We start from the raw sequence: 26,253 nt of genomic DNA on the forward strand, positions 1-26,253 counted from the left end.
CGCGACAGTAAGAGGAGGCGTGCCGATCTAGGTTAGGACTCGTCTCCGATTGGCCTCACTCACTTCCCCCTCCGCCAGGGGGCGGAGGGACTCGAAGCGGTTGCTAAGAAACACTGTAGGCCGAACAGGTCCTCTGCTCATGCGGAAGAGGAAACGCCTTGTACTTTCCGTGAACTACGGTGTCTCGGAAGGGGCCGGGGCTCCCTCGAATGGCGGTGCGAAAGCAGAGTGGCTTGAGTCAGCTCCCTGGCAGGTAACTGGGCGCAGCCGCTAACCTCGGCGGCGGGGGAGGCGTGTGTGCGGCCGTGTGTGCGGCCGACTAAGAGGCTGTTCCAGGGCTTAGGATTGCGGAGGCGTCAGTCCCCAGGAAGCCAGGAGAGGGGCGGCTTGTCCCGCCGCTCTCCTCAGAGCTTTTTAGACGCGAGTGCCGGGTCCTGGGCTCCTCTCTCGGTCCCTGAGGCTCCGCTAGCTCCCAGGCTGGGCGTGCCTCGCCTAGCATGGAAAAGAGGACTCTCTGTGGGGTGACGGTGACGCTTCAAGGGCTTTCCTGCAAGAACAGCGACTCTCACGAATTCCTGTGAATGAAAGGGAAAAGAGTGGAAAATATGGGAGGAGGACGTGTTTATTAACTGCATTTTTTCGTTTAGCCGGTATTTACCCTCCGGGCACTGTTCTAGCCGTTAGGGAGACAACGGTGAACAAGATAGGATAGATGCAATCATTTGCCCTCGTCACTTTTACAGAGAGACCGACAAACACAAAATTACTTATCAGATAGGGATAGGTTATGTAAAGAAAAGCAGAATAATGGGATCGAGATTGGCTAGGGCGCGATGGCTATTTTAGATAGGAAAGGTCTCTGAGGAAGTGACATTTATGAGTATCGATCTGAGTGAGGAAGAGCCAGCCATGCCAAGATCTGAGGGAAGAATTTTTCAGGCAGAGACATCAAAAGGGCAGAGCTTCTGACTCTGGAATAATCTTTGCTGTTGGCAGGAACTGCAAGAAAGAAGGCCAGGTAGTCAAGCAGCGTAAGAGGGAGCATGGTTAGTAATGAAGTTGAGGGTGGGGGAGCGGGGTGCGACAGGCTGCGGATCTTGCAAGACCTTGTAGCGGGTGGTCGGAAAGTTATCGTATCTGTTTATGTTTTGAAAAGATCACTGGCTGCTCAGTGGAGAAGACTGTAGCTGGGAGTGAGGTTAAGGCAAATGTGAAAGACTGTTGTAGTAGTCCAGGCAGTAGTAGACATTATCTTAAACTAAGTCACCCAGTACACCAGACGTTTGACTACCACCGATGTCCTCAAAGAAAGGCCTAACTGTATAAAGGAAGTATGCATTTCAACATATCAGCTGTTTTTGTTTAATAAAATATATTAAGATGTTTTGTGGCAGATGGGGGTCACTGAAAACACTTTAAATTTATATCCTGGTATATTATTGTACATTATCATTCATTTATCAAGAATACTAGTTTTGGTGCCTTCTACATGAGCTACTTATTGGCTTAGGTAGGCAAACTGGGTTCAGGCCTGCCCAGGGAAGCTCATAGTCAAGCGTAGGGGAACCAAACTAGAAAATAGTTATGGACAATTCAGTGAGAGAAATACTGTGTATAGGCTGAGGGAGCACTTGGCAGGGCCCTCTAATCCTGACTTGGATATGTGGAGGGCTCCCCAAGACTGGAGGTTTCCTAGTTGAAGGTTGAGAGTGGGAGGGAAATGGTTGAGTGTGATTTAGAAAGAATGGGCCAAGCAAAGCTTGGGAATCTTTAAAGTGCACAGAGTTTCTGAGGCCCTCAGAGAAAGCCTGGAGCTAAGTTTGTGGGGTACAGAGGTGAGAAGACCCCAAGAGCCAGATCTCAAAGGACATGCTAAGCCATGTTCAAGGATTTGGACTTTATCCAAATGAAAGTTGAGATGTTTTTCAGAAGGAAGTGGGTGTAGGGTGGGCCAAGAAACAGCCGCTTAGCACGGACTCTGTTGTGGTTGTCCAGGGTAGGAGTGGTGTACCGTAACAGTGGCAGTGAGGATAGAGAGAAGTGAGGTTAGGAAGGGTCCAGGAACATAGCCAGGTTTCTCACTTGGGTGACTATGAGATACAGGTGCCGTACACTGAGATGGCAAGTTTGAGAGGCCATAGACTGAGTTGAGTTTGTATTGAAGGTGCTGTGGAAACTCCAAGTGCAGCTCTCCACTGGCATTTAGATACATGAGTGTGGAGCCCAGAAGAGAGCTAGACCTAACTATGGGTTCTGAGTTGTTAGCATGTAGATATTAATTGAAGACATTGAAAGTCCATGAAACATTTAAGGGACTACAGTCAACCCTCTGTATTCACAGGTTACACATTCAACCAACCTCAGCTCAAAAATATTTGTAAAAAGAAAAACATTCCAGAAAGTTCCAAAAAGCAAAACTTGAACTTGCCACCAGCTTAGCAACTATTTACATACCATTTATGTTATATTAGGTATTGTAAGTAAGAGATGATTTAAAGTATAGGGGAGGATGTGCATAGGTTATATGCAAATACAACGCCATTTTATGTAAGGGACTTGAGCATCCACTGATTTTGGTATCCCCGAGGGGTCCAGAACCAATCTCATACCCAGAAATGACTGTAGAAGGAAAGGGGTCCAGCAAGCCTGTCTGAGAAGGAATCTCCAGAGAGGAAGAAGGAACTCCAAGAGAAATTGACTTGTCAAGGATTAGTATGTGTTTAGAAAAAGGCAAAAATATTTTTAATGGAAGGGCTACACAATTATTATCTGTGTGAACATGTGCCCATTTTTCCTTTAAAGAATATACCCCTTTGGCCAGCAAGTCTACTGATGAAATTGTAAGCAGAAGCCCCTTTTAAGAAGAAAACTTGAAGACTTGCAGGGGGAGGGGAATGAAAAGATGTATTATAAAGTGAGAACCCTCATGCATGATAGAGAAGGCACTGAAATTCTATGGATTGATGATTAAATTAATATTCACATCTGGTGAGCCCTAAAGACTTCTTTCCCTTGTTCTGTGTAAGGCTTTTCAGAAAATACAAATTCTTAAAAGAACATTCTTGCTAAACATTTGCTTAGATTAGAAAAAATTAAAGTTGTGTATTATTAAAAGCCAGGCTGCAAATTATACAAGAGAAGTTTTTAATCACTTCTGGCTGTTTCTTTAAACCAAATCCACCCAGAAAGTATCATATCTAACTGTATATTCAAAAGAATATACAGTGCAAAACTCTGCGAGCAGTTTCCAAAGGGGTTTCAACAAGAGCCTGGAACAAAGGTACTCTATTTGGAGGTAACTCTTCATAAAAAAACTACATTGAAGGCTACTACATATTTTTGGATGTATAATTCCCAATTTTTAAAAAATCAGCTATTTTTTATATCTTTATACTTCTCAGCAATATTTCATAACTTTGAATTTATAAATTTCCCTTCCTCCTTGAAGTACATAGCTGAATTATAATTAGAAACCAGTTATATTCAGACATATTAAATGATATTACATATTAGCAACTTCTGACCTTTCAATTCTGCCATGATTTCTTACTGGTTTATTATAAAAACAAAATAACATCACAAAAAGTTTGGAAACCAACTTACAATACCTCAACTTCAGTACCACCACCAACTGCATTTTCTTTTTTTTTTTCTTTTTTTTTTTTTTTTTTTTTTTGCGGTACGTGGGCCTCTCACTGTTGTGGCCTCTCCCGTTGCGGAGCACAGGCTCCGGACGCGCAGGCTTAGTGGCCATGGCTCACGGGCCCAGCCGCTCCGCGGCATATGGGGTCTTCCTGGACCAGGGCACGAACCCGTGTCCCCTGCATCGGCAGGCGGACTCTCGACCACTGCGCCACCAGGGAAGCCCCCAACTGTACTTTTGCATACTCTTTTTGTCTTCAGACATTTCACACAGTTCCAACAGTACTTGTGCTATGGGGAATTCCCTGGCAGTCCAGTGGTTGGGACTCCCACGCTGTCACTGCCGAGGGCCCAGGTTCGATCCCTGGTTGAGAAACTAAAATCCCACAAGCCACATGGCGTGGCCAAAAAAAATAATAATAAACCTCATGCCATGAATTTCTAGACTTTGTGCATTCTGCCTAAATAATTACTGCTTCCTTCTTGGCAACCTGGATTGCCACCTGACATCCCTAGTACTCTTGGTTTCTTGAATTGCGTAGAGGCTTTAGGAATCTCCTGGTCCAGGGATTTTCAAATTTTCGTAGCAGTGGGACTCCATTGTAAAAAAGTCTATTAAAAGTGGTATTTTACTAGTATGAATGTAAGTTATAAGTTCAGTTTTATAATGTTTACTGATTATAAAATCAGGCAGTTTTGAATTCCAAAAGGAATGAAAGAATGAATAAATATGTGAATAGTTATGGAGAACACGTTCAGTCTTACAGCATCCTCAGCACCCACGCAATTTGGATAGTGTGTTTGCAAAATGCCGCTTCAACCAAGACATGAAGGTCTATGAGCTTCTTAACAGAAGCTGGTATCTGAGTTGAGTCCTAATTTTTCCAAGCTTTTCCACTTCTCTTGTCATTTATCTTTCACTTGAAATCCTTTGTTCAGGTTGCAATAATTTTTAAGATTACTGACAGGTACAATTATATCACAACCAGGGAACATGGTATTACCACACTTTCACAGAATGTGCTTCTAGATAATTCTAAGTTGCTTTACTGTATTGGTGCTCTCAAATTTGGTAATTCTTAAATTATAACTTTTCATTGATTGAAAAGTTTAGATTGCATAATATTTTTAACAAGTGAAAATTGATTAGATTTCACCAGACATACTTCATTTTCCATTCAGTTAGGTGATATCAAATTCACACAAATGGAAACACTAATTTTACAACATATAAATGAGATAATTCAGGATCAACGTTTATGATGTTTTAGTTCATAAAACCCTGACTCAACCTGAATTAAGTTTATACCCTGCATGGAAGCGGACTTGATTGTTGGAAAAATGCTCAAGCCCCACTGCAGCAACTCTGATTCAGTTGGTGCCTAGGGCTCAGGCATTTTTCCTAGTGCCCCAGAGAGTTCAGTGTGTGACTGAAGTCAAGAATTACTGCCCAGAAGGCTGTGTCTTAAAGCACGCAGTGTTGGTGGAGAGAGTAAGCAGGTTATGCCCTGATGACAGCAGACACCATTCTTGGGACTGCAGGGAGATCGGGACCTGTGTGTTGTAAATAGGGCCACCAGACACGCAGTCACATCATCTGCCTTTTAGCCTAACTTTGTTCAGCAGTACCTGGCAGGAAAAGAGGATGGGGATGGATAGAGAAATTCCACTTTGACCTCACGGTCCCAGCAAAAAAATGCTGAAAGAAAGGAAGCTAACTACTGGCTCTTGAGCTTCTTGTAGCCCTGATTCTGCTAATTTAAGAGATTTTGTTCCCTCAAGGGTAGTTTTAATTTGCACTTTATTGTGACTTCAATGTGTGCAGCTCGAGCACATTGTTAGGTGTGTAATACAGTAAAGACTGAATGAGCTCAGAACTCAAGCCCTGCTATAGATAGTACTGCATTTATAATTTTTTGACATGAAATTTTTATTGTATTTTAAAATTCATAAGTTAAAAATTATACAGCAGTTAAAAATTTTTTTGAGATCAAAACAGTACTAAAATGAACTTTGGAACTGATTTTAGGATTATTTTGGACATACACACTACTCATGGACAGTAAATGAATGAAGTTAATAAATCCCTGAGAACTTGACTGAAGCAGAATATTCAGCCATGAACATATTCAATAAATATTTGTTAATACTACCGTGTACCTGGCATTGAACTAGGAGCTGGGGAAGAAGTGATGAACCAGACTCCTCTTTTTTTTTTTTTTTCCTGAGCTTTTAATTTTATTTATTTATTTTTGACTGTGTTGGGTCTTCGTTTCTGTGCGAGGACTTTCTCTAGTTGTGGCAAGCGGGGGCCACTCTTCATTGCGGTGCACGGGCCTCTCACTGTCCCGGCCTCTCTTGTTGAGGAGCACAGGCAGGCTCCAGACGCACAGGCTCAGTAGTTGTGGCTCACGGGCCTAGTTGCTCCGCGGCATGTGGCATCTTCCCAGACCAGGGCTCGAACCCGTGTCCCCTGCATTAGCAGGCAGATTCTCAACCACTGCACCACCAGGGAAGCCCAACCAGACTCCTCTTAAGGCAGGAGTGTTACAAATTATTGCACAGATAAATTAAAGTACAATTGTGACACATTCTGTAAGACAGCAGTGGTGCTAGGAGACTGAGAGTATCTCAGGAGGACCTAACCTTGATGGAGAAAGTCATTATTATTAGTTTCAGGTGAGCAACATAATGATTCAATACTTGTATATACTGCAAAATGATCACCACAATAAATCTAGTTAACGTCCATCTCCTTACATAGTTACAGATTTTTTGTGTGATGAGAACTTTTAAAATCTACTCCCTTAGTAACTTTCAAATATACAATACAGTATTGTTAACTATAGTCACCATGCTGTACATTCCATTCCATGACTTACTTATTTTTGACCACCTTCAACCATTTTTCCCACACCCCACCCCCTGCCTCTAGTAAGCACCAGTCTGTTCTCTGTATCCATGAATTTGGGGGTTTTTTAGATTCCACATATCAAAGAGATCATATGGTATTTGTCTTTTTTAATCTGACTTATTTCACTTAGTATAATGCCCTCAGGGTCCACCCACATTGTCACAAATGGCAAGATTTTGTTCTTTTTTTATGGCTGAACAATAATATCTATATCTATAGATATATAAATATATAGATATCACATCTTCTTTATCCATTCATCCATTGATGGACCCTTAGGTTGCTTCCATGTCTTGGCTATTGTGGATGATGCTGCAGTGAACATAGGGATGTATATATCTTTTCAAGTTAGTGTTTTCACTTCCTTTGGATAAATACCCAGAGGTGGAATTGCTGGATCATATAATAGTTCTAGTTTTAATTTTTTTTAAGGGACCTCCATACTGTTTTCCATAGTGGCTGCACTAATTTACATTCCCACAAGGGTTCCCTTTTCTCCACATCCTCACCAACACTTGCTATTTCTTGTCTTTTTGATAAACAGCCAATCTAATAGGTATGAGGTGGTAGGTATCTCATTGTGGTTTTGACTTGCATTTCCCTGATGATCAATGATGTTGAGCATCTTTTAGTGTTACCTGTTGGCCATCTGTATGTCTTTGGAAAAATGTCTATTCAGATCCTCTGCCCATTTTTTAATCAGTTTTTTGGATTTTTTGTTTTTGCTATCAAGTTATATGAGTTCTTTATATATTTTGGATATTAAATCTTTATCAGATATATGGTTTGCAAATATTTTCTCCCATTTTGTAGGTTGCCTTTGCATTTGCTGCTTGATTCCTTTGCTTGCAATTTATGGAAACAACCTAAGTATGTGTCGATGGATGATAAAAAAAAAATAACAAAAACACCAAAGTCATAGATACAGAAAACAGATCAGTGTTTGTTAGAGATTGGTGGGGTGGGGGGAAGTGGAGGGCAAATGAGTGAAGGGGATCAAAAGTTACAAACATCCACTTATAAAATAAATAAATTCTGGGGATGTCATGTACAGCATGGTGACTGTGGTTAATAATACTGTATTCCATATTTGAAAGTTGCTAAGAGAGCAGATCTTAATGGTTCTCATCACACAAAAAAATTTTTGAAACTATGTTGATGGATGTTAATTGGATTTATTGTAGTGATCATTTTGCAATATATATAGAGAGAGTGAGTCATTATTTTGTACACCTGAAACTAATATAATGTTATATATCAATTATAACTCAATTAAAAAAGAATCTGGTAAATAGTGTCTTCTATTTGTGCCTTTCTAAACTTGCCACTCCTTTAAAAAATGGGGGAGGAGCATTGTTTTTTCTCAAAATAAATCATGTTCATTCATTTTTTAACAATTTCACACCATAAATAGAAGTACAAAGGAAGTAAAAGGAAGGAGTGGGGTGGGCAGGGCCTGGAGTCATTCCTGCCGTGTGTTGTCTTAACAGGGCCACCTGGGGCGCAGGAAACACTGACAGATGTGCACTGGGGATTATTACGGAGACAATCATTTAACTTAACCCTCCCAGCGTCATTATGCCCTTGAACATGGAAGGAGACTGAAGCTGAGGTGATAGCTTGCCCTATGGTGACCCTGATGTGGTAGAGACATATGACTCTAGATCCCAGATCCCAGGTTCTTACCAGTATACCACGTTGACAGAAAAACACTTTTAAGTATTGTCTTAATCATACATTTTATCTTTTATCTATAACTTAACAGACTTTTTCTTTATGCTAAAAAAAAATGCCTGACCTGGATCAGAGTCCTGCCAACAAGAGTTTAATAGGAGGACGATTTACAAACATGAGGCAGGGTCTAAGTGTTCTTAGTGTTTTAGCAATAACCTGGAAACTTGTTAGAAATAAAAATTTGGGGGCCCCATCCCAGAACTGCTGTATCTGAAACTCCTGGGGTAAGGCCTGCAGTCTGCTTTTACATGCCTTGGCAAGTGATTCTGAGGCAGCTAAAACTTGTTTTAAGGAAATGAGCAAGGGATGGTGTACACTGGGGGCTGGTAACTGCCAGTACCTGCTCTAGGCCTGGAGGTAAGTAGAAGGAGCAGTTCCTGAAACTGGAAAGAACAGTCTCCTGCTCTCCCTCTCCCCCCTCCCCACCCCCTCGTCTCCTACAGGAGCATGTTGGGACGCAGAGAAAGGGGAAGAGTAGAACTAGCAGGGCGAAGGGAAGGTGCCCAACACAGGATGTGCTGTTGGAACATATCCTTCCCCCTCTTGTCACTAGGGTAGAGAGGTGCTCTTGAAATCAGAGTTGGCCAGCTATGATGGCCCTGATGGTGGACATGGATGATGGGAACCTCTGTCCTTTCATCTTCTGGGCCTTCTCAGTGCCTTCACTGCCCTCTCAGACTTTCCTAACCTTGGCACTGCCACCCAGGTTCCCCGCCCCCTCCCAACTTTCTGTGGAGTCTAACCAGACCCACTTTAATTTTTTGGACAAAGTAAATGCCATCTCAGTTGGGGGAAGGAACTGGAATCTTAGAAGCAGCCTTTGTTTAGAGTGCCTCAACTTCTGCCTCAAGAATCACAGCAGCCTTGTTATTGGAGAGAGAGATTAAGTAACCTGTCTGGCTGTGGTCAGATTTGAACCTATTGTTCCATTAGGCCAAAGCCCAGTATTGAGAGATTCTAGTCACTTAGCAAACCATTAGCTTCTCATAGAAAGAAAAGCAGTTTTTTACTTTACATACTGACCATGAAAGTAATTATTTTTCTGTATTCCTAGTTTAGAGTTTATGTAAAAAAAAGAACTCCCTAGAAGTAGTGTCATTTTTTTTTTTTTTTAGACAAAGGAGTAAATTACTAGCAACTTGTTTTCTGAGAATTTTAAAATTAAGTTGTGGGAGAATGTTTTCTAGTGAATAGACTATGCACTTAAAAGCTCTATTTCTTAGGAATACTTCTTAAGAAAATACTTTTAAATACCATTCTCAGTTTTCAGTCTAGAAATTTTTAAAATCAATTTCTAATAAGTTTACGTTTATATTTTAGTTGATATTAATGAAGTCTTACGCATATTGTTGCTAAGGATCAGAAGGCTGATGTCTATAGCTGAAATTGTTATTTTTTTAATTTAACTTTTTATTTTGAGCTAATTGTAAATTCACATGAAGTTGTAAGAAATAATACAGAGAGATCTTGTGTACCCTTCAACTAGTTTCCTCCAATGGTAGATCTTGCAAAACTGTAGTACAGTATCACAACCAGGATATTGACATTGATACAATCAATCTGCTGCTCCAACTCAGATTCCCCTTTTACTTCTATTAATTTACGTGTCTGTATTTAGTTCAATGCAATTTTATCACATATATAGGTTAGCGTGTTCCCCATCAGTTCTATTATCACAAGGCCATTATGACCCACCCACCAAGTGGGAGGGGCCCTCACTAACATCTGGCAACCACTGATGTGCTCTCCAGCTCTCTAATTTTGTCATTTCAAGAATTGAACCATACAGTATGCAGCCTTTTGACATTGGCTTTTTTCTCTTAGCGTGATTCCCTTAAGGGTCATCCAAATTATTGCATGTATCAATAGTTCTTTCCTTCTTATTACTGAGTAGTATGGATGTACCACAGTTTATTCATCCGTTGAAGGACAACTGGATTGTCTCTAGTTGTGGGCTGCTGTGAATAAACCTACTACGAACTTTCACATACAGGTTTTTGTGTGAAAATAAGTCTTTATTTTGCTGGAATAAGTGCCCAAGAGTGTAATTACTGGGTCATATGGTAGCATGTTTAGCTTTTTTGTTTTGTTTTAAAGACTATATTTTTTTAGAACAGTTTTAGGTTCACAACAAAATTAAGAGGAAGGTACAGAGATTTCCTGTATACGCTCTGTATACGCTCTGCCCCCACACATGCATTATCTTCTCCATTATCAGCATCTGCAGATGGGATACCACAGTGGTACATGTGTTACAGTTGATAAGCCTACATTGACGCGTCATAATCACCCAAATCCATAGTTCACATTAGGGTTTACTTTTGGTGTTTTACATCCTATGGGTTTAGACAAATGTATAATCACATGTATCCATCATTGTAGTATCATTCAGAGTAGTTTCACTGCCCTAAAGTCCTGTGCTCTGTGTATTCATCCTTCCCCTCATCCCCCAACTTCTGGCAACCACTGATCTTTTTACTGTCTCCATAGTCTTGTCTTTTCCAGAGTGTCATATAACTGGAATCATACACTGTGTAGCCTTTTCAGATTGACTTCTTTCACTTAGTAATATGCTTTTAAGTTTCCTCCATGTCTTTTTCATGGCTTGATAGCACTTTCATTTTAGCATGAATAATATTCCATTGCGTGGATGTACCACAGTTTATATATATTCATTCACCTACTTAAGGATATCTTCGTTGTTGCCAAGTTTTGGCAATTATGCATGTGCAGGTTTTTTTCTGGGCATAAGTTTTCAACTCCTCTGGGTAAACACCGAGGAGTGCAGTTGCTGGAACGACGTGGTAAGAGTATGTTTAGTTTTCTAAGAAACTGCCAAACTGTCTTCCAGTGACTGTACCATTCTGTGTTCCCACCAGCAATGTAGAGTGGTCCACTTTCTCCATGTTCTGGCCAGAATTTGGTATCACTAATTTTTATTTCAATCACATTGATAGTGGTATTTACTGTGGTTTTAATTTACATTTCCCTAATGGCTAATGTAGTTGGACATCTTTTTGTGTACTTACTTGCTCTATATCCTCTTTAGTGAACATGTCCGTGTCTCTTGCCTATTTCCTAATTGAATTATTATTATCTTTTTTAACATTGAGTTTTTTATATATTCTAGATACTAGTCCATTGTTGGAAATGTCGTTAGCAAATATTTTCTCTCAGTCTGTGCTTATCTTTTTATCCTCTTAATAGGGTCTTTCACAGAACAAAAGTTTTTAATTTTGTTGAGGTCCAGTTTATCAGTTTTTACTTTTATGGATTGGGCTTTGAAGGCCAAGTCTAAGAGCTCTTTGCCTAGCCTTGGATCCCAAAGATTTTCTCCTTTTTTTTCTAAAAGGTTAATTTTAAGTATTAAGCCTGTGATGCATCTTGAGTTAATCGTTGTAAAAGGTTGAAATTATTTTAAATGAAGTTAAATCAAGGTCTTAGTCACTCCTATTTATACTGCCTTTAAATTGTTGATGAACTGATATCAAAGTATGATCAGTGGATAGTTAGGCTTTTCACCCTGGGTTTGATGTAGCTACTAAAAGTAATTTAGTGTAAAAATCAATCAAATGGGTGTCCTGATTAATGTTTCAACCTTTGGTTGCTGAGTATCATTTGAAAAAATTAATTGTGGTTTGCACTGGGAAGTGGCATAGTTGGGAAGTTGTATAGTAATTGGCCTTGATTTTAGAATTTGTGCAGCACGTAGAAATGATTCTGAGGATCAGTATTCTGCTTTAAGGTATTGTGGGAGTACAAACAGAAACTGTTAGGGCTTCCCTGGTGGCGCAGTGGTTGAGAGTCCACCTGCCGATGCAGGGGACATGGGTTCGTGCCCCGGTTCGGGAGGATCCCACATGCCGCGGAGCGGCTGGACCCGTGAGCCATGGCCTCTGGGCCTGCGCGTCCGGAGCCTGTGCTCCGCAACGGGAGAGGCCACAACAGTGAGAGGCCCGGGCAAAAAAAAAAAAAAAAGAAACTGTTAAAGATTAGGCTGTGTGAGTTACTCCTTACACTTAAGAAGTTTATTAGAGAGCTTCTATTCAACCATTGCCCTGAGGCTTTGGAACATCAGAGGAAATTTGAGAAGGGGCACTGGCTGTGAAATTAGACTTTCTGGGTTCAAATCCTGATTCTGCCACTTAACTGGCTCTGAAACTTGATCTCTTTGTGCCTTAGTTTCCTTATTGTAAAATGGGTGTGGTAATTAAGTACCCACCTATTACAGTTGTTATGAAGCTATTACTCACTTAAAACAGTTTCTGATATATAGTGGGTGCTCGATAAACTTCAGCAATTATTATCCCTAAATCATTGATTTTATGTGAAGATGGGTGGGGAATATATTTTTTATATTAAGACAAGCATGATTCTATTAGGATTTGACTGCAAAATTCAGATAGTTTACAGTCCTTAAACAATAAAAGAGAGACTTTAAACAAATTTTGTGCTTGTAATGGGCACCCCCTTAGGCCCCCTGACGTGGGAATTCACTTTCCTTTTCCAGGAGGCGTTTTCTGAAAGAACTCAGAGAAGCACTGCTCATCCACTTTTCCTAATTAGGTCTCTCCTAACACTTGTGTCCTTTACAGGCTAGACAAATCTCTCTCATTTATCCAGGATAGCTGGCTCCACAGCCTCTCAGCATTCTGAGCATCCTTCCCCAGACACTTCGCTTTGGTGAATCGCTTTAAGTGAATCCCCTAGTTCTTTTTTTCAGGATTTGTCCTTCCCTTTAGTGCTATGATTGCTTTAAAACAACAACTGCAGTTCTCAATTCTCAGTGGGTTACCACAGACATTTGTTTCAATGCACGTTTCTTTGGCCAGCATTAATATCTTAAAAGACACTGTAATTAGGAAGGGTTTATAATGGTCACAGTAGAAGCAGCCTAGTACCTACTGTCTTCATTCATTTGTTATCTGCCTGGCATTTGTGACCCCTAGTTAATGCTTTTGTTTTTCTTTCTGTCTATAAAGCATCATTTTGACTCTTTGTATCTTCAAGTTTATAACTTTTCAATCTGATTTCTCATAACCACTCTTATCAAGATCCTGGGTCCCACCGTGATAGAAAACAGCCCATCCTCCCCTCCAATCCCCCCAAACCCCCAAAATGCTTTTTTGTTTACCTATTTATTGGCATTCACTTTAGTTTTGTGTGCTGAAATTATTGAACCACTTGAAATGGGTCTTTTTATAGGTTGAAACTAGTTGAAATAGCAGCAGTTTTATTCTCATTTGTAGTAAAATTTAAGGACTTAAGATGTATAGAAATACTATTAGAAGTATTTTTATTGCTATAGCATTGAAATAAAAATAATTCCATTTGTGGTTGAAAATTATATTAATAGAGTTGAGCATACAATATTAAAACCTAATTAGGTAGGTTTACTGATTAAATTAGTTTTAAAATTAAAAATATTGTCACAGAATATATTATATAATAGAATATATATTAAAATGTCAGTAGTTTTATTGGGAAGAAATGTTATAACTAAAATATAAAGTAAAATAAGTAAGATGGAATTCATCTTTGAAGTAGAATATGAAAACTAATTTCTAGTATGTGACAGACAAAATATACCAGGCAATTAAGGAGATGATTTTATTCAAGCTATTGCAACAGGGAGAATGTATATTAATGGAAAACCTCTCAAAGAAGGAAAAAATGGGGAGTTTTATAAAACTAGGGAGTCAGTAAGGAAGGGTGAAGGTGGCTCCTATCTGGAAATACGGTCAGCCCTTTCTTGGAACACAGAAGGTTCAGTGCTTCTTAACCATGGCTGCTTTCTGGGAGCACAGGGCTCAGGTAAATTTTAACATTGTCAGGTGGAACAAGGTTACTGATATTACCGTATTAGGTTATGTTTATAAATTGTGTGAGATACACACCATGGTTTGAAAATAGAATTTGGTGAAAACTTTACAGAAGCTTCATTTGTAACCTTAAAATCTATAGGTTTCTTAATATTTATTTCTGCACTGGAGGACTAAAACAGGGCAGCTTTGTCTTGTAAGGGTGACCAGGAATTGAAATTCCTCACAAGCTAAGCAAGGGGAAGAAACCAGTGGAGAGGGAGGTTTGAAGACCAAGGGCAGGCCAGTAGGCCCTATAGTAAAAGTGAGACCCAGTAAAAGTGACAGCCCTCCCTATGAGGTCTCTTCCAGTGAGGAAGGAAGGTGGTTAAAGATGGGCATTTATAAGTGGGTCTGGGTAAAGGAGGGAATTTCATGGATTTTGTTAAATATAAATTTTAAAAGGACAAAATCATGACCCATATAAAATGAACGCGGAACAATGATTTTATTTAACTAGTTAATTAATGAAAGAACTAGACAAATGTCACAACCATTTTAAAAGAAAAGTTGACTTTATATAGAGTAAAAGAATGTTGGAATGAGTTTACAGATGGAAGCAAAACTGGCTTTTCCCACTTCAGGAAGGGTTGCCCCTTCACCAGACAATTATGGGCATGTCCACAGACAGGAATTATTTGCATTGCTATCAGTCAGCTACAATTTACCAAGGTGTAAAATAGCTCAAAGGCAGTGAAAAGACGGAGCCCTGTAGGATCCGATAATTCCCAGAGGCTCCAGTATTCCATTGAAAGGATATTCAGTAATCTCTTTTGCTTGCACCAAAGTCTTTCATTTTTCCTAGCCACGCTTGCTGTATAGTAACTACATACTTTCTCTAATATTCAGTTATCAGTTGATTGCCCATTTCTCTGCTTTAAAAGCCACGTCTGATCCTTTCCTTTCTCCCCACTCTTTCTGGTCTCCATCAGGTCAAAGGAGCCTGGGGCAACCAGGATGTCTAAATTTATATCCAGCTACAAATACAAAATACAGTTTGCTCACGTTCGGATTGCTTTTGCTTAACGTCTTGTCTTTTTCTTGGGATGGCATTTACAAATTTTTTTTTTTTTTTTTTTTTTTTGCGGCACGCGGGCCTCTCACTGTTGTGGCCTCTCCCGTTGCGGAGCACAGGCTCCGGACGCGCAGGCTCAGCGGCCATGGCTCACGGGCCCAGCTGCTCCGCGGCATATGGGATCCTCCCAGACCGGGGCACGAACCCGTATCCCCTGCATCAGCAGGCGGACTCTCAACCACTGCACCACCAGGGAGGCCCCACAAATTTTTAATTTAATGTTATAAATGATAACCAGGGTTTCTCTATATTATCATATAATTTTAAGTTGGGAGTTAATCAGCAATAACCATAATAGTTTGACCACATAGCAATCTAACTTTAGGTTTTCATCTATAAGTTGAAAGTAAAAGTTAATGAATTTGAGTTATTAGCCAAATGGTTCTCAACCTGGATGATTTTGCCTCCCAAGGGCATGCTACTGGCATCTAGTGGGTAGAGGCCAGGAATGCTGCTAAAACTTCCTACAATGCATAAGACAGCTCCCCCAAAGCAAAATTACCCAGTTCCTACTGTTAATAGTGCCAAGGTTGAGAAACTCTGACAGCCCATTGAAAAATGTTAGAGGCAAGCTAAAGTTTTACTGTAATAAAATTAAAAATAATTTTATGATCTTAAATCTATATGAAAAACATAAATTTTATTTTTATGGTTTTAAAATAATCTTATTACCAATTTTCCATTTTTAGAAATTAAGCCATCAGTATTACCTTTAACTTGAGAGACTAAATGATTAGGTGGAAACAGATGCCTTTCCCTTGTAATGTAATGTATATAACACTTATATTTTTAAATTATTTTTCCTATTTTAGGTTTTATTGAAGAAGCAGAGATTCATCCCATTTCTAAGATTAATATTTACAATTTGGATTTGTCGACCTTCTTGTAAGATATATTTGGCAATCAAAATGAAAGCTTTCTTTGAAGTTTTAGAACAATTATACAGGAAAGTACTTCTTGGAGCCACACTTGAAAATGACAGCCGTGATTACATCTTTTATCTCAACCCAGCATTTTCAGATCAAGATTGCTCTACAACCACCTCCTCAGACTGCTCAAACATCCTTGATGTTCAGGGCAAGCATCAGCCATCCTCTGTCAATTTGGCTACCCCTTCTGTAGCACCTGTGTGTTTGCAGAGACATTTTCAGATGAGCAGTACCCGAGAAATAATGCTCCTTCAGTTAACAGTGATCAGAGTGATGATAATCAGAATATTATCTGTCGAAACTGAATTGCATGCAAAGGAGAAATATAGAGATATAATTAAAATTCTTTTAAAATCATCTGACATCGATTCTAAACTAGTAAGCCCATTTGCTTTTGGGTTTTTTTTTAAGATCTAGATTTTTAAAATATAAGTTTTAACATTCAGTAACAGTAGGTAAATTTATTTGTTTTCTTATAGACCTGTATGTTCCAAAACTCGGATAAATTGTTATCTCACATGGCTGCAAAGTGCCTTGCACTACTTCTGTATTTCCAATTGAAGGAAAAGGTAAGATAAGTAATCAAATTATGTTACTGTTTCTTTTATAGTTTCTTTAGAATTGCTCTCTGGCATTCAGTATTTTATCAGTAAAATATTTGCTCACACAATAACGTGTAAATCCACAAAAGTGTAAGAATAGAATAATATGATGATGGCTTATATCAAGGATTAGAGTCTTAAATATGTTGTAAATCTTCACAAATCAGATTCTTAACCCAAAAGATGGGTTTCACGTCAGAGAGTTCATAACTTTCTTCAGATTGTCAAAGAAGTAGGTGGGCCTCCTTCCTCCCCTCCAAAAAAAAGGTTTAGGAACCCCTGCTTGAGACTAAGACCATTTTCACAGGTTTAATATAAATAAATTCTAAGAGTGGTCCTCAGCATAATGAAAAAATAACAAATTATCAGATTTTTCTCTTATCTCTGAATTATTTAATAAATCTAAATTTACTGACTTCTTTCAGCTATAATTGCTTGTTCCTTTCTTAAAATAACATTCTTTCCTGAATTAAAAAAGGCAGTATTTGCAGTAGAAAATTTGGGAAAAAAGAAAATGTATAAAGACCAAAATAAAAATTGCATATCATTCCAGCTACCAGAGATAATAACCACTGCTAATATTTTCATGTTCCCTTTGATCTTTTATTTCTATGGCATATTGAATTTCTTGATTTAAGGAATATTAGGATATTTGTGTCCTTGTTTTAACAAATATTATCATACTTTTTTTTTTGGAAGGGAGTAAGCAATGTTGTATTGAGTTGTATGTAATAGGCAATTTGTAATTGTAAAGAAAATATTGTATTATAACTTACTCCTTTAAATTTTTTCTAACTTCTAGATAACATTGAGTAATTCCTGGATTTCTTTTTGCCAAAAAAATCTTTCTGAATATTCTGAAAGTGATAAAGTAGTATACTGCCTCTGGATGCTTACCTTTGTAATAAAAGAAATCTTTAAAGATACATGTTCACAAAAAACAGGTATGAATTATGTTTCCCCGTAAACAATGGTCATTATCTTGTTCCCAAGGAGCATTATAGTTATATAATGAAGAGTAAAACTTACTTTACAACGTCTGATCTGTCTTGAAGTATGAAAAACTAAAGAATTGTGCCCCATATTTTTTGATTGAGGATACCTTTTTAAAAGGAAAAAAATGTAAAACTTCACTATTATTAAAAATTGAAATTAAAGCTTTTCGTTTTTATATATCCTTTGCATCGTCTGATGTTACTGCTATTTGTAAAATGGGTATTAGCCATGGTTATTAGCTCTTACTTAGTCTGTGTATCTTCATTTGTTCATGTTAGAGATAAACAATCTAATCCATTTTTTCATCTTATAAAGTGATAATAATTATAAAAATTGAATTGTAAAATTGTTTTTTAAGAAGTCTTTGTTTTTCCTGTTGCTTATAATTACTATTTTTTTAATCACAGAAATTCTAAAGCAGTTCCTGACTCCTTTTGACACTATTTTTGAAGTCTTCTACAATTCCTTATTTTCTCAGCATTTTGAAAACAACCAAGATACTTCTAAACTAATAAACAGCTTGATATGTTTCCTGGAATTGCTTGAACTTCTTATAGCCTCCAGAATCCACCTGAAGTTACATTTCACTTGCCAGAGGATGTTATTTTTGAAACCTTCTTGTGTGTTCGACGTTATTACCGGGCCTATTCAGGCTTTTGTCAAAAGGAAATTCATCATATTCATCAAAAAGTGCCTTCTCTGCAAAGTGGGTGAAGACCTTTGTCGGGGATCTGTCCCTACCTTCATGGCACCAGATCATCCTTTAGATGTGGACCTGTTGGCTTTGGCTGATGCTGTTCTGCAAGCTGTGGATTTGGGCTTGTTGAGGACACTGTCTCTCTATGGAAAACCTTCCTGCTTTGGAGGCGATGAAGTCCAACCTGGATGTGAGTGTGTCCCTGGTCCAGATCATGTGATCCTTAGAGCAGCGAGCTTACTTATCATTAGATCCTTAGAAATCAAGTTTCAAAATGGTGCTTCAGCAAATGAAATGAAAGGTAACTCTCTCAACTCCTTTTGTATGCAAAGTAATGGGTAATTATTTACTGAAGTAAAATTATTCATAATTATCAAATCTCAGGACTGTAATTTCACAATTTAAGCTATATGTTATTCTAGTTACAATTTATTAATTTTCTTCAAAAAAAAGAAAAAACTAGAATTGCCTTAAGAAAAAAAGTTTCAGTTTTGTGCTCTAAACTGAATTTGCATGGTATAGTTAATTATGTTTAAAAAAAAATAAGATGCTGTTGAGTTACTTCGAAGTAAGCAATGTCAATTCATATTCAGATATTTGTAGTATATTATTCATATTTTCCTTCATAAAATTGGTATATCTACTAATACAGATTTTTGACAATTAGGAGTTGAATCAAAACTATTATGTCAAGTTATATTGATGAAGAAATTTTTGTATAAAATTTCCAGGATGTTAACTTAGAGTCCAAAGAGAGCCATTTAAAGTATTCAGTGTAGGTGCTGGGGAAGGTTATGTCCTCTGTTTCATTTGAGAAAAATGAATAGTAAACGTCTCTAAGCAAGCAGCATAGAGTTTCAGTGAAAGGTTTGAATTGTAAGCAATGACTTCCCCGAATTGCTTCAGATAACATTTAGCTTGTAGTAACACTCAAGATATAATACTGTGCAGTTATCATTTACAACACTAGATGGCGTGTGTTATATGTCAAGAATTTTAAATTGCAGTTAAAACTCCTCAAAACCTTTTTGACTTTTGTGCTTAATAGTAGTACTTTCTTTTAATACTTTAAACAATTTTAAACAAACAAAAAAATTTTTTTCTGTTATTTTGAGGGCAAATTATTTTTGTTTGGGTGCATTGTTGCCTCTAGTAACAAACCATGTGGCGTCCAGTGAAGTGATTTCTGTTGCCTACTACTCATTCATTTATAGGCTTTTAGCAAGAATTTATGTAACTTTTATTTCTCAGAGATAATTAGTTATTTGGCAGCATGGGAAGTAGATGATCTGGCTATACATTTTAACTGTATCCTACTGAGTGGGTCACTTTTTCTCTGAAGCTCAGTTTCCTAATATACAGAGTGGAGATAATCCCTAACTCACAAACTTTTTGAAAGTGTGAATTATGAAAATGAATTTTAAAGTACTCTAGATATTATAAATTTATATATAGGCAAGTTATTATAAATGCATTCATAAACTGTTGCCTGCTCCTTGAAATTTGCATTTTTTGAAGTTGATTTACAGAGGTTCATGTCTGAGTTACTGACCTTCTTAAAGCCTCACCTTCAGCCGTCTCTGCAATCACACAATCTTTGTGAGTGGTTGTCTAGGGTCTTCATAGAACAAGACGATGACATGCTGGAGGCTGCCAAAACAGCAATGGGCATCTACCTGAAGTTGACCAGGTTCGTATATTTTAAAGTAATTATACTAACTACATGCCAGGAAAGCAGAAAACATTTTTAATAATGTGTTGGACATACTATTTACTTTCCATCATTAGGGGGGAAAAAAATCCCTAACAATCTTGTGGTTTCCTTATAAGTTCCAATTCCTTTCTTTAACCCTGCCCTACATGAAAATAGATTACATTTGAGTTCTCATTATGAAAACTTGGCTGGCTAGGCAGATCTAGGGATTGGAACTAGACTGATATTAGACAGCATGGGTTCTGGCTGAGTCTCCACCTTTGCTTTACCTGTGTGATCAGGAATAAGTTAATACACTTGTCTAAGTCTTAATTTAATTGATGTTTAAGAACTCTTTTCACCTCTGAGACTAACTTGTCTGTATTGAACTTCTGTAAGGTGATTTTTGACTTTGTAAAGGTGAGTACAATCTTGTAAGTAATCAAAGGAGCTGTTGTAAATTTTCATTTTAATGTACAGTTGAACTGGGATTGATATCATCTTGAGGCAGATATCTGAAATTGATTATGAACTTACGTTACTGATGACATTTTATACTGATCCTATTTCTGTTTATTAAAACAGCTGTACTTGGTCAATCTTGGGTCAATCTTCTTGTGGCAAATATCTGTAATTGGTAATGAAGTTAATAACTGAAAACCTTTTACACTGTTTCTGCTTCTGCTTTATTAAAACCTTAAAGTATTTGCTTTATTTCCATTTCTTTCTTGGCTTCAGAGAAAGGGATTTCTTACTAATGACTGTCGGTGCAGTGTTGTGCTGCCAGTTCTTACTTGTATTATGACACTGCTGGCAGTGGCTGCTTTCAGACTGTAAGAGTTTGGGGCCAGTTTTCAAAAGGTTCTAATCAAGAACACAGAATTCCTGCATGCGATTTGAATTAGGCTTAGAAACGGTCAAATACAAATTCCGTCTGAATGCACATGCCTCGTAGAGTATATCTTAGTTGTATTCAAAGCTGACTTCTTACTCCTCAAGAAAGAGGAAGCCTCTGAATTAAATTTACTTTGTATGTGAATTTCTAACTTTCTTAGCTTGAGTTTAGTGTGCTCGCAGAGGCATGTGCTCATGTCATATGTATTTTTTTTAATGTAACTGTATTAGTTAAGAGTGACTGGCTGTAAATGATAGAAATCAACATAAGTTGGTCTAAGCAAAAAAAAAAAAAAAAAAAAGGAATTTATTGGCTCTTAATTGGGAATTCTAAGGGGTCACACTGGCATCAAGTATAACTGTATATGACTCAAACCATGTCATTGATTATTTCTCTTTGTTTCTATCTCACGGCTCTGAATTAATTCTCAGACAGGGCCACCAGCAGTGCCAGGCTTACAGCAGCCTTACAGTTATAATCTTTAATGGTGCCAGCAGAAGTCCTGGAGAGATCTGATTAGCCTGCGTGGGTCACAGATTCATGTTGGAATCATGGTGGCCAGGAGCTTGGGTACTCTGATTGGTCAGTCTGGGTCACATGCCCACCCCTGTTGAGGCAAGTGTGGAAGGAAAGGAAGGAGGTTAATTCCCACCTGTGGTAACAGGGAATTAGTTACCTGTAGGAACAAGGAATTCTGATGTCAAGAGACAGGAAGACAGAGGACTTTAATTGGGCAGGTAAAAACTAGAACTACCAAAGTCAATGGATTTTATTGAATCAGATTTATATGGAGTTTGTGGAAAAAGAGATTGTTTTGAAATTTTTTTTCTTTTTAAAAAGCATACATTAAAAAGAAATTTGATAGGAGAATTTATGGTTTGTGAATTACATCTGTCAAAACTTATATTTGTGAACAGTCATTAATCTGAAGTCTCTGCTCTCTTTGTTTTCAGAGAATGTGAAGCTACTGAAAGCTTGACCCAAGAAAAAGAAATGTGGAACCATCACACACATGAAAATGGCTATAATCCACACTGTATTTTTTTATTCTTATTAAAAAATATAGGATTTGATTCTACAGTTCTTCTTGATTTTTTGATTTCATCAGAAACCTGTTTTCTTGAGTATTTTGTTAGGTATTTAAAATTATTGCAAAAAGACTGGGATAATTTTTTCACCGTTTGCAAGTACTTTGATATAACTGAATCTAAAGATAACGTAAATATTTGTTGTTGTGTCTCCTCACTTGTCCAAGACAGAAGCAGCAACCAAACAGAACCTAGTCCTTTGGCTGTTCTTGGTAATCACAGAGATGCTCATGCTTGGGTCTCTTGGGCTTCTGAAGCTTCTTCTGAACCACTGAACCATGCTGTGATGTCTGAGGAGGCCCAGGCCACACTCCAGGCTAATAGTCTGCCTCCCCCACGAACTTCTCAAAGTCTGGTAGATTATGAAACCTCTGATGATTCTGAAGAAGAATCCACAGACCAGCGTTTAGCAAACAGTAGACTAACATCTTTACACCAAGAAGCAACGAAGAAAATTCAGGACACAATTGGAACAAGTAGGGATAAAAAAGAACTTAGCCTGGAGTCTCAGTCAAGGTCTCTGGTTCCCAAAGAATCTAATACTCCCTTCTCTGTTGATTGTCACATAGGCCCAAATAACATTGCTTCTAAAGTGGGAATATCTTACAGAACAGTAAAGTGCTTTGAAGAGCTACAAGGTGCCATTTATCGTTTGCAGAAGAAAAATCTGTTCCCATATAATCCAACAGCACTTTTGAAGTTGTTAAAACATATTGAGACAATATATAATAGAAGTATGACTCCTTTGTAAAGCAGGAACTGGTTTTCCCTAATATAATTGTGCCTTAATGAGATAACAGTAAAAAAAAAAAAAAAAAACTTCAAGAGGGTTTTCTAACATGCTTTTCCTTTGCCTTTTGGAAGCTGCCTAGTGACTGAAAAAGATATCAAATGATAAGTCACTTGATACAAGTACAGTGCTCAAAATTTATGGTAGTTCAACTTACACAAATTTGGGATAGTTATTGTATTAGTTTCTTATTGCTGCTGTAAAAATTACCACAAACTTGGTGGCTTAAAACAACAGAGATTTATCCTTTCACAGTTCTGGAGGCTAGAAGTTCAAAATCAAGATGGCTACAGGGCCACACTTTCTCTCAAGGCTCTAGGGGAGAATCCTTCCCTGCCTCTTCCTAGCTTCTGGCCATTGCTGGCAATCCTCGGTATTCCTGGACTTGTAGCTGCATCACTCCAGTCTCTTTCTCTGTTGTCACATGACATTTTCCCTGTGTGTCTATCTGTATCCAGTTTCCCTCTTGTAAGGACACCAGTCACTGAGTTAGGGCCCACTCTGATCCAGTGTGACCGCATCTTAGCTTAATTATATCAGCAAGTACCCTGTCTCCAACAAATAAGGTCACATGCACAGGTTCTGGGTAGATGTGAATTTTGGGAGGGACGCTGTTTAAGCCAGTATGGTTATTATTTCCCCCTGAGGTATTTACGTGTAATGTGATATGTAAAAAACTTAAATCTTAGCAGTTTTTTAAAGAGAGGTGATTAGCTCTATACGTATATATGTGGTCTACGAACACAAGTGTATTCTTTAAAAAGAGTTTTAATAGGTAATTTTCCTATTTAAAATTGTTGTGATATGGATAATTATATTCTGTCTTTTTGAGAGGAGGCAGTAAATTTAAGTTTTCATGTCATTACAGGCATACCTCATTTTATTGTGCTTCACTTTGTTGTGCTTTGTAGATATTGCATTTTTTACAAATTGAAGGTTTGTGGCAGTCCTGTGTCATACAAGTCTTTTGGTGCCATTTTTTCCAACAACATTTGCTTACTTTGTGTCTTTGTGTCACATTTTGGTAATTGCAATATTTCAAACTTTTTCATTATTTGTTACAAATATAAAACTTTAATGGATGAGGAGTTGCTTCTTACGAATGAGCAAAGAAAGTGGTTTCTTAAGATGGAATCTGCTCCCGGTGAAGATTCTGTGAAGGTTGTTGAAATGACAACAAAGGATTTAAAATATTATATAAACTTAGTTGATAAAGCAGCGGCAGGGATTGAGAGGACTCCAATTTTGCAAGCACTTCTACTACGGGTAAACTGCTGTCAAATGCATTGCTTGCTACAGAGAAATGGTTCATGAAAGGCAGAGTCCATCAGTGGGGCAAACTTCATGGCTGTCTTATTTTAAGAAATTGCCATGGCCACCGTGATCAGTCAGCAGCCATCGATATCGGGGCAAGACTCTCCACCAGCAAAAAAAATTACACCTCGCTGAAGGCTTACATGATGGTTAGCATGTTTTAGCAATAAAGTATTTCTTTATTAAGATATATAGGCATAATGCCATTGCACACTTACTAGACTGTATAGTGTAAACGTAACTTTCATATGCACTGGGAAACCAAAAAATCCGTGTGACTCACCTTGTGATATTTGCTTTATTGTGGTGATCTGGAACTGAATCCACGATATCTCCAAGGTCTGTGATGGATTTATATACTGAGAGCATAACTATATTGCGCTGGTCAGTCTGTCATTAAGACAATCTGAAATGTCCTTAAAATATTTTTTTAAATGATCCTTTTATAGAGAAATATAAGGAGACTGAACCTATCAGACATTAAAATATATTTTAAGGCTGTGTTAATCAAAACAGGGTAGTACTCATTCAGGTAGAAATGGGAAGATCAGTGGAACTAAACAGAGGATGGCTAATCAGAATAACAGATACTAATGTTAACCAAAGAGAAATGCAGAGGTCAAAAACTGTCTGGTAACGGAGTTGGGGGTATACATTGGGGCAGCTTCTACATAAATTAAAAAGTATGTATCTTCAAGGATTTTCAATGCCACATTGTTTATAAAAGCGAAAGACTAGAAATAATCTGGTTAAGTAAGTCATAATATATATATTCATAGTATGTATGCTCAGTTATATATACTTGTGGAAAGAATGGGCTGTATTCATGTTTACAGAAATGAAACATTTACAGTTAAAAAAAAATGAGTATACTGGGCTCCTATTTAAGAAAAGAAGGTGGGGAAGGAGTAATACACACACATTTATATATGCCTTTGTGTGTTTATAAAATATTTCTGTAAGAACATAGAAGAAAATACTAATAGTGGTTGCCCTGGGAAACAGATCTGAAGTAGAAAATTTGACTTCTCATTATATATCTCTTTCTACTCTTACTTGTTTTTAACTGGGTACTTTTTTTTTTAGTTAAATTTTTTTTAAGGAAATGAAAAAAACAAACCTGATTCTTTATGTTCCTAAGGGTACATAAATGTTAAGTGCATTAAAAGTCATGCTTATAAAGATATGTTTTTGACCTGTGTTTATCTATAAGGTTAATAAGGAACCATCAGTCCCTTGTTATATCTAAAATGAGGAAAAGGCAATCTCCTATGTATGCAGAGTGTTGGCATTTCAGAGACGCTACATATATTCAATATAACCCTTAGGTGTAAGCCAATTCCTCCCACCCTCACTGAAGCCCTACTATTGGTGAAGGTGACTTGACTCTGGCCATGTGATAACTTTCCTGGCTGTTCAGAGTACCAGAGCTGTCCTGAGGTAGTCCATAAAGGAACACAAAACTAGTGATATTTGCACGATGAGTTTCCAGTCTGTTACTCCACCTCTTCTTCAAGTAAATGCATGTGTGTCCAAGTGACCACAAAGTGTCATGAATCTAATTTATTGTTTTAACTTAAAATACAACAGATGCAGCAAAATACATGTATACGACTTGATGAATTTTCACAAACAACATACCTGTGAAACCAGTATCCACATCAAGAAACAACATTACTGGCACTCAGGGGTCCCCCTTGGATTCCCTTCCAGTCACTATCCACCGGTAAAGGTAACTATACCCTAAATTGAGACAACATAGATTAATTTTGCCTAGTTTTGTCTTTCATGTAAATGGAATCATAGAGTATGTGTTCTTTTATATCTGGTTTCTTCAACATTATTTGGAAGCATGTTCTAATTTATTTTTTAAATAATTGCCAAGTAGCTGCATTTCAGCTATTAGTAACAAAATACTTATAACTCCTCAAAATTGTCTATGGCACTCCCAATGTGCTAGGATGGTGAAATTGACAAACAGTGGTTGAAACAAAATAGAGACTGAAACAGGTTATACAGGGCC

The 26,253-nt window shown here is 37.8% G+C and overlaps 1 protein-coding gene across 2 annotated transcripts; it reads left to right on the top strand.

Annotated features, from left to right (window-relative positions):
- Positions 1-122: 122 nt before the first annotated feature.
- On the top strand, positions 123-23,907 carry LINS1 (lines homolog 1). 2 transcript variants are annotated; one of them, XM_082619137.1, is made up of 7 exons: positions 123-253; positions 16,039-16,533; positions 16,635-16,724; positions 17,560-17,701; positions 18,161-18,751; positions 19,969-20,140; positions 21,992-23,907. In XM_082619137.1, the coding sequence occupies exons 1-7, from the start codon at positions 140-142 to the stop codon at positions 22,875-22,877; spliced, it is 2,490 nt and encodes an 829-aa protein (XP_082475263.1). In that variant the 5' UTR covers positions 123-139; the 3' UTR covers positions 22,878-23,907. The 2 variants fall into 2 exon arrangements, with proteins under 2 accessions (XP_082475263.1, XP_082475264.1); XM_082619138.1 differs by having other exon boundaries at positions 18,161-18,640.
- Positions 23,908-26,253: the final 2,346 nt, after the last annotated feature.

The sequence above is a fragment of the Mesoplodon mirus genome, assembly GCF_964341445.2.
Source record: "Mesoplodon mirus genome assembly, chromosome: 4".
Classification (NCBI taxonomy): domain Eukaryota; kingdom Metazoa; phylum Chordata; class Mammalia; order Artiodactyla; family Ziphiidae; genus Mesoplodon; species Mesoplodon mirus.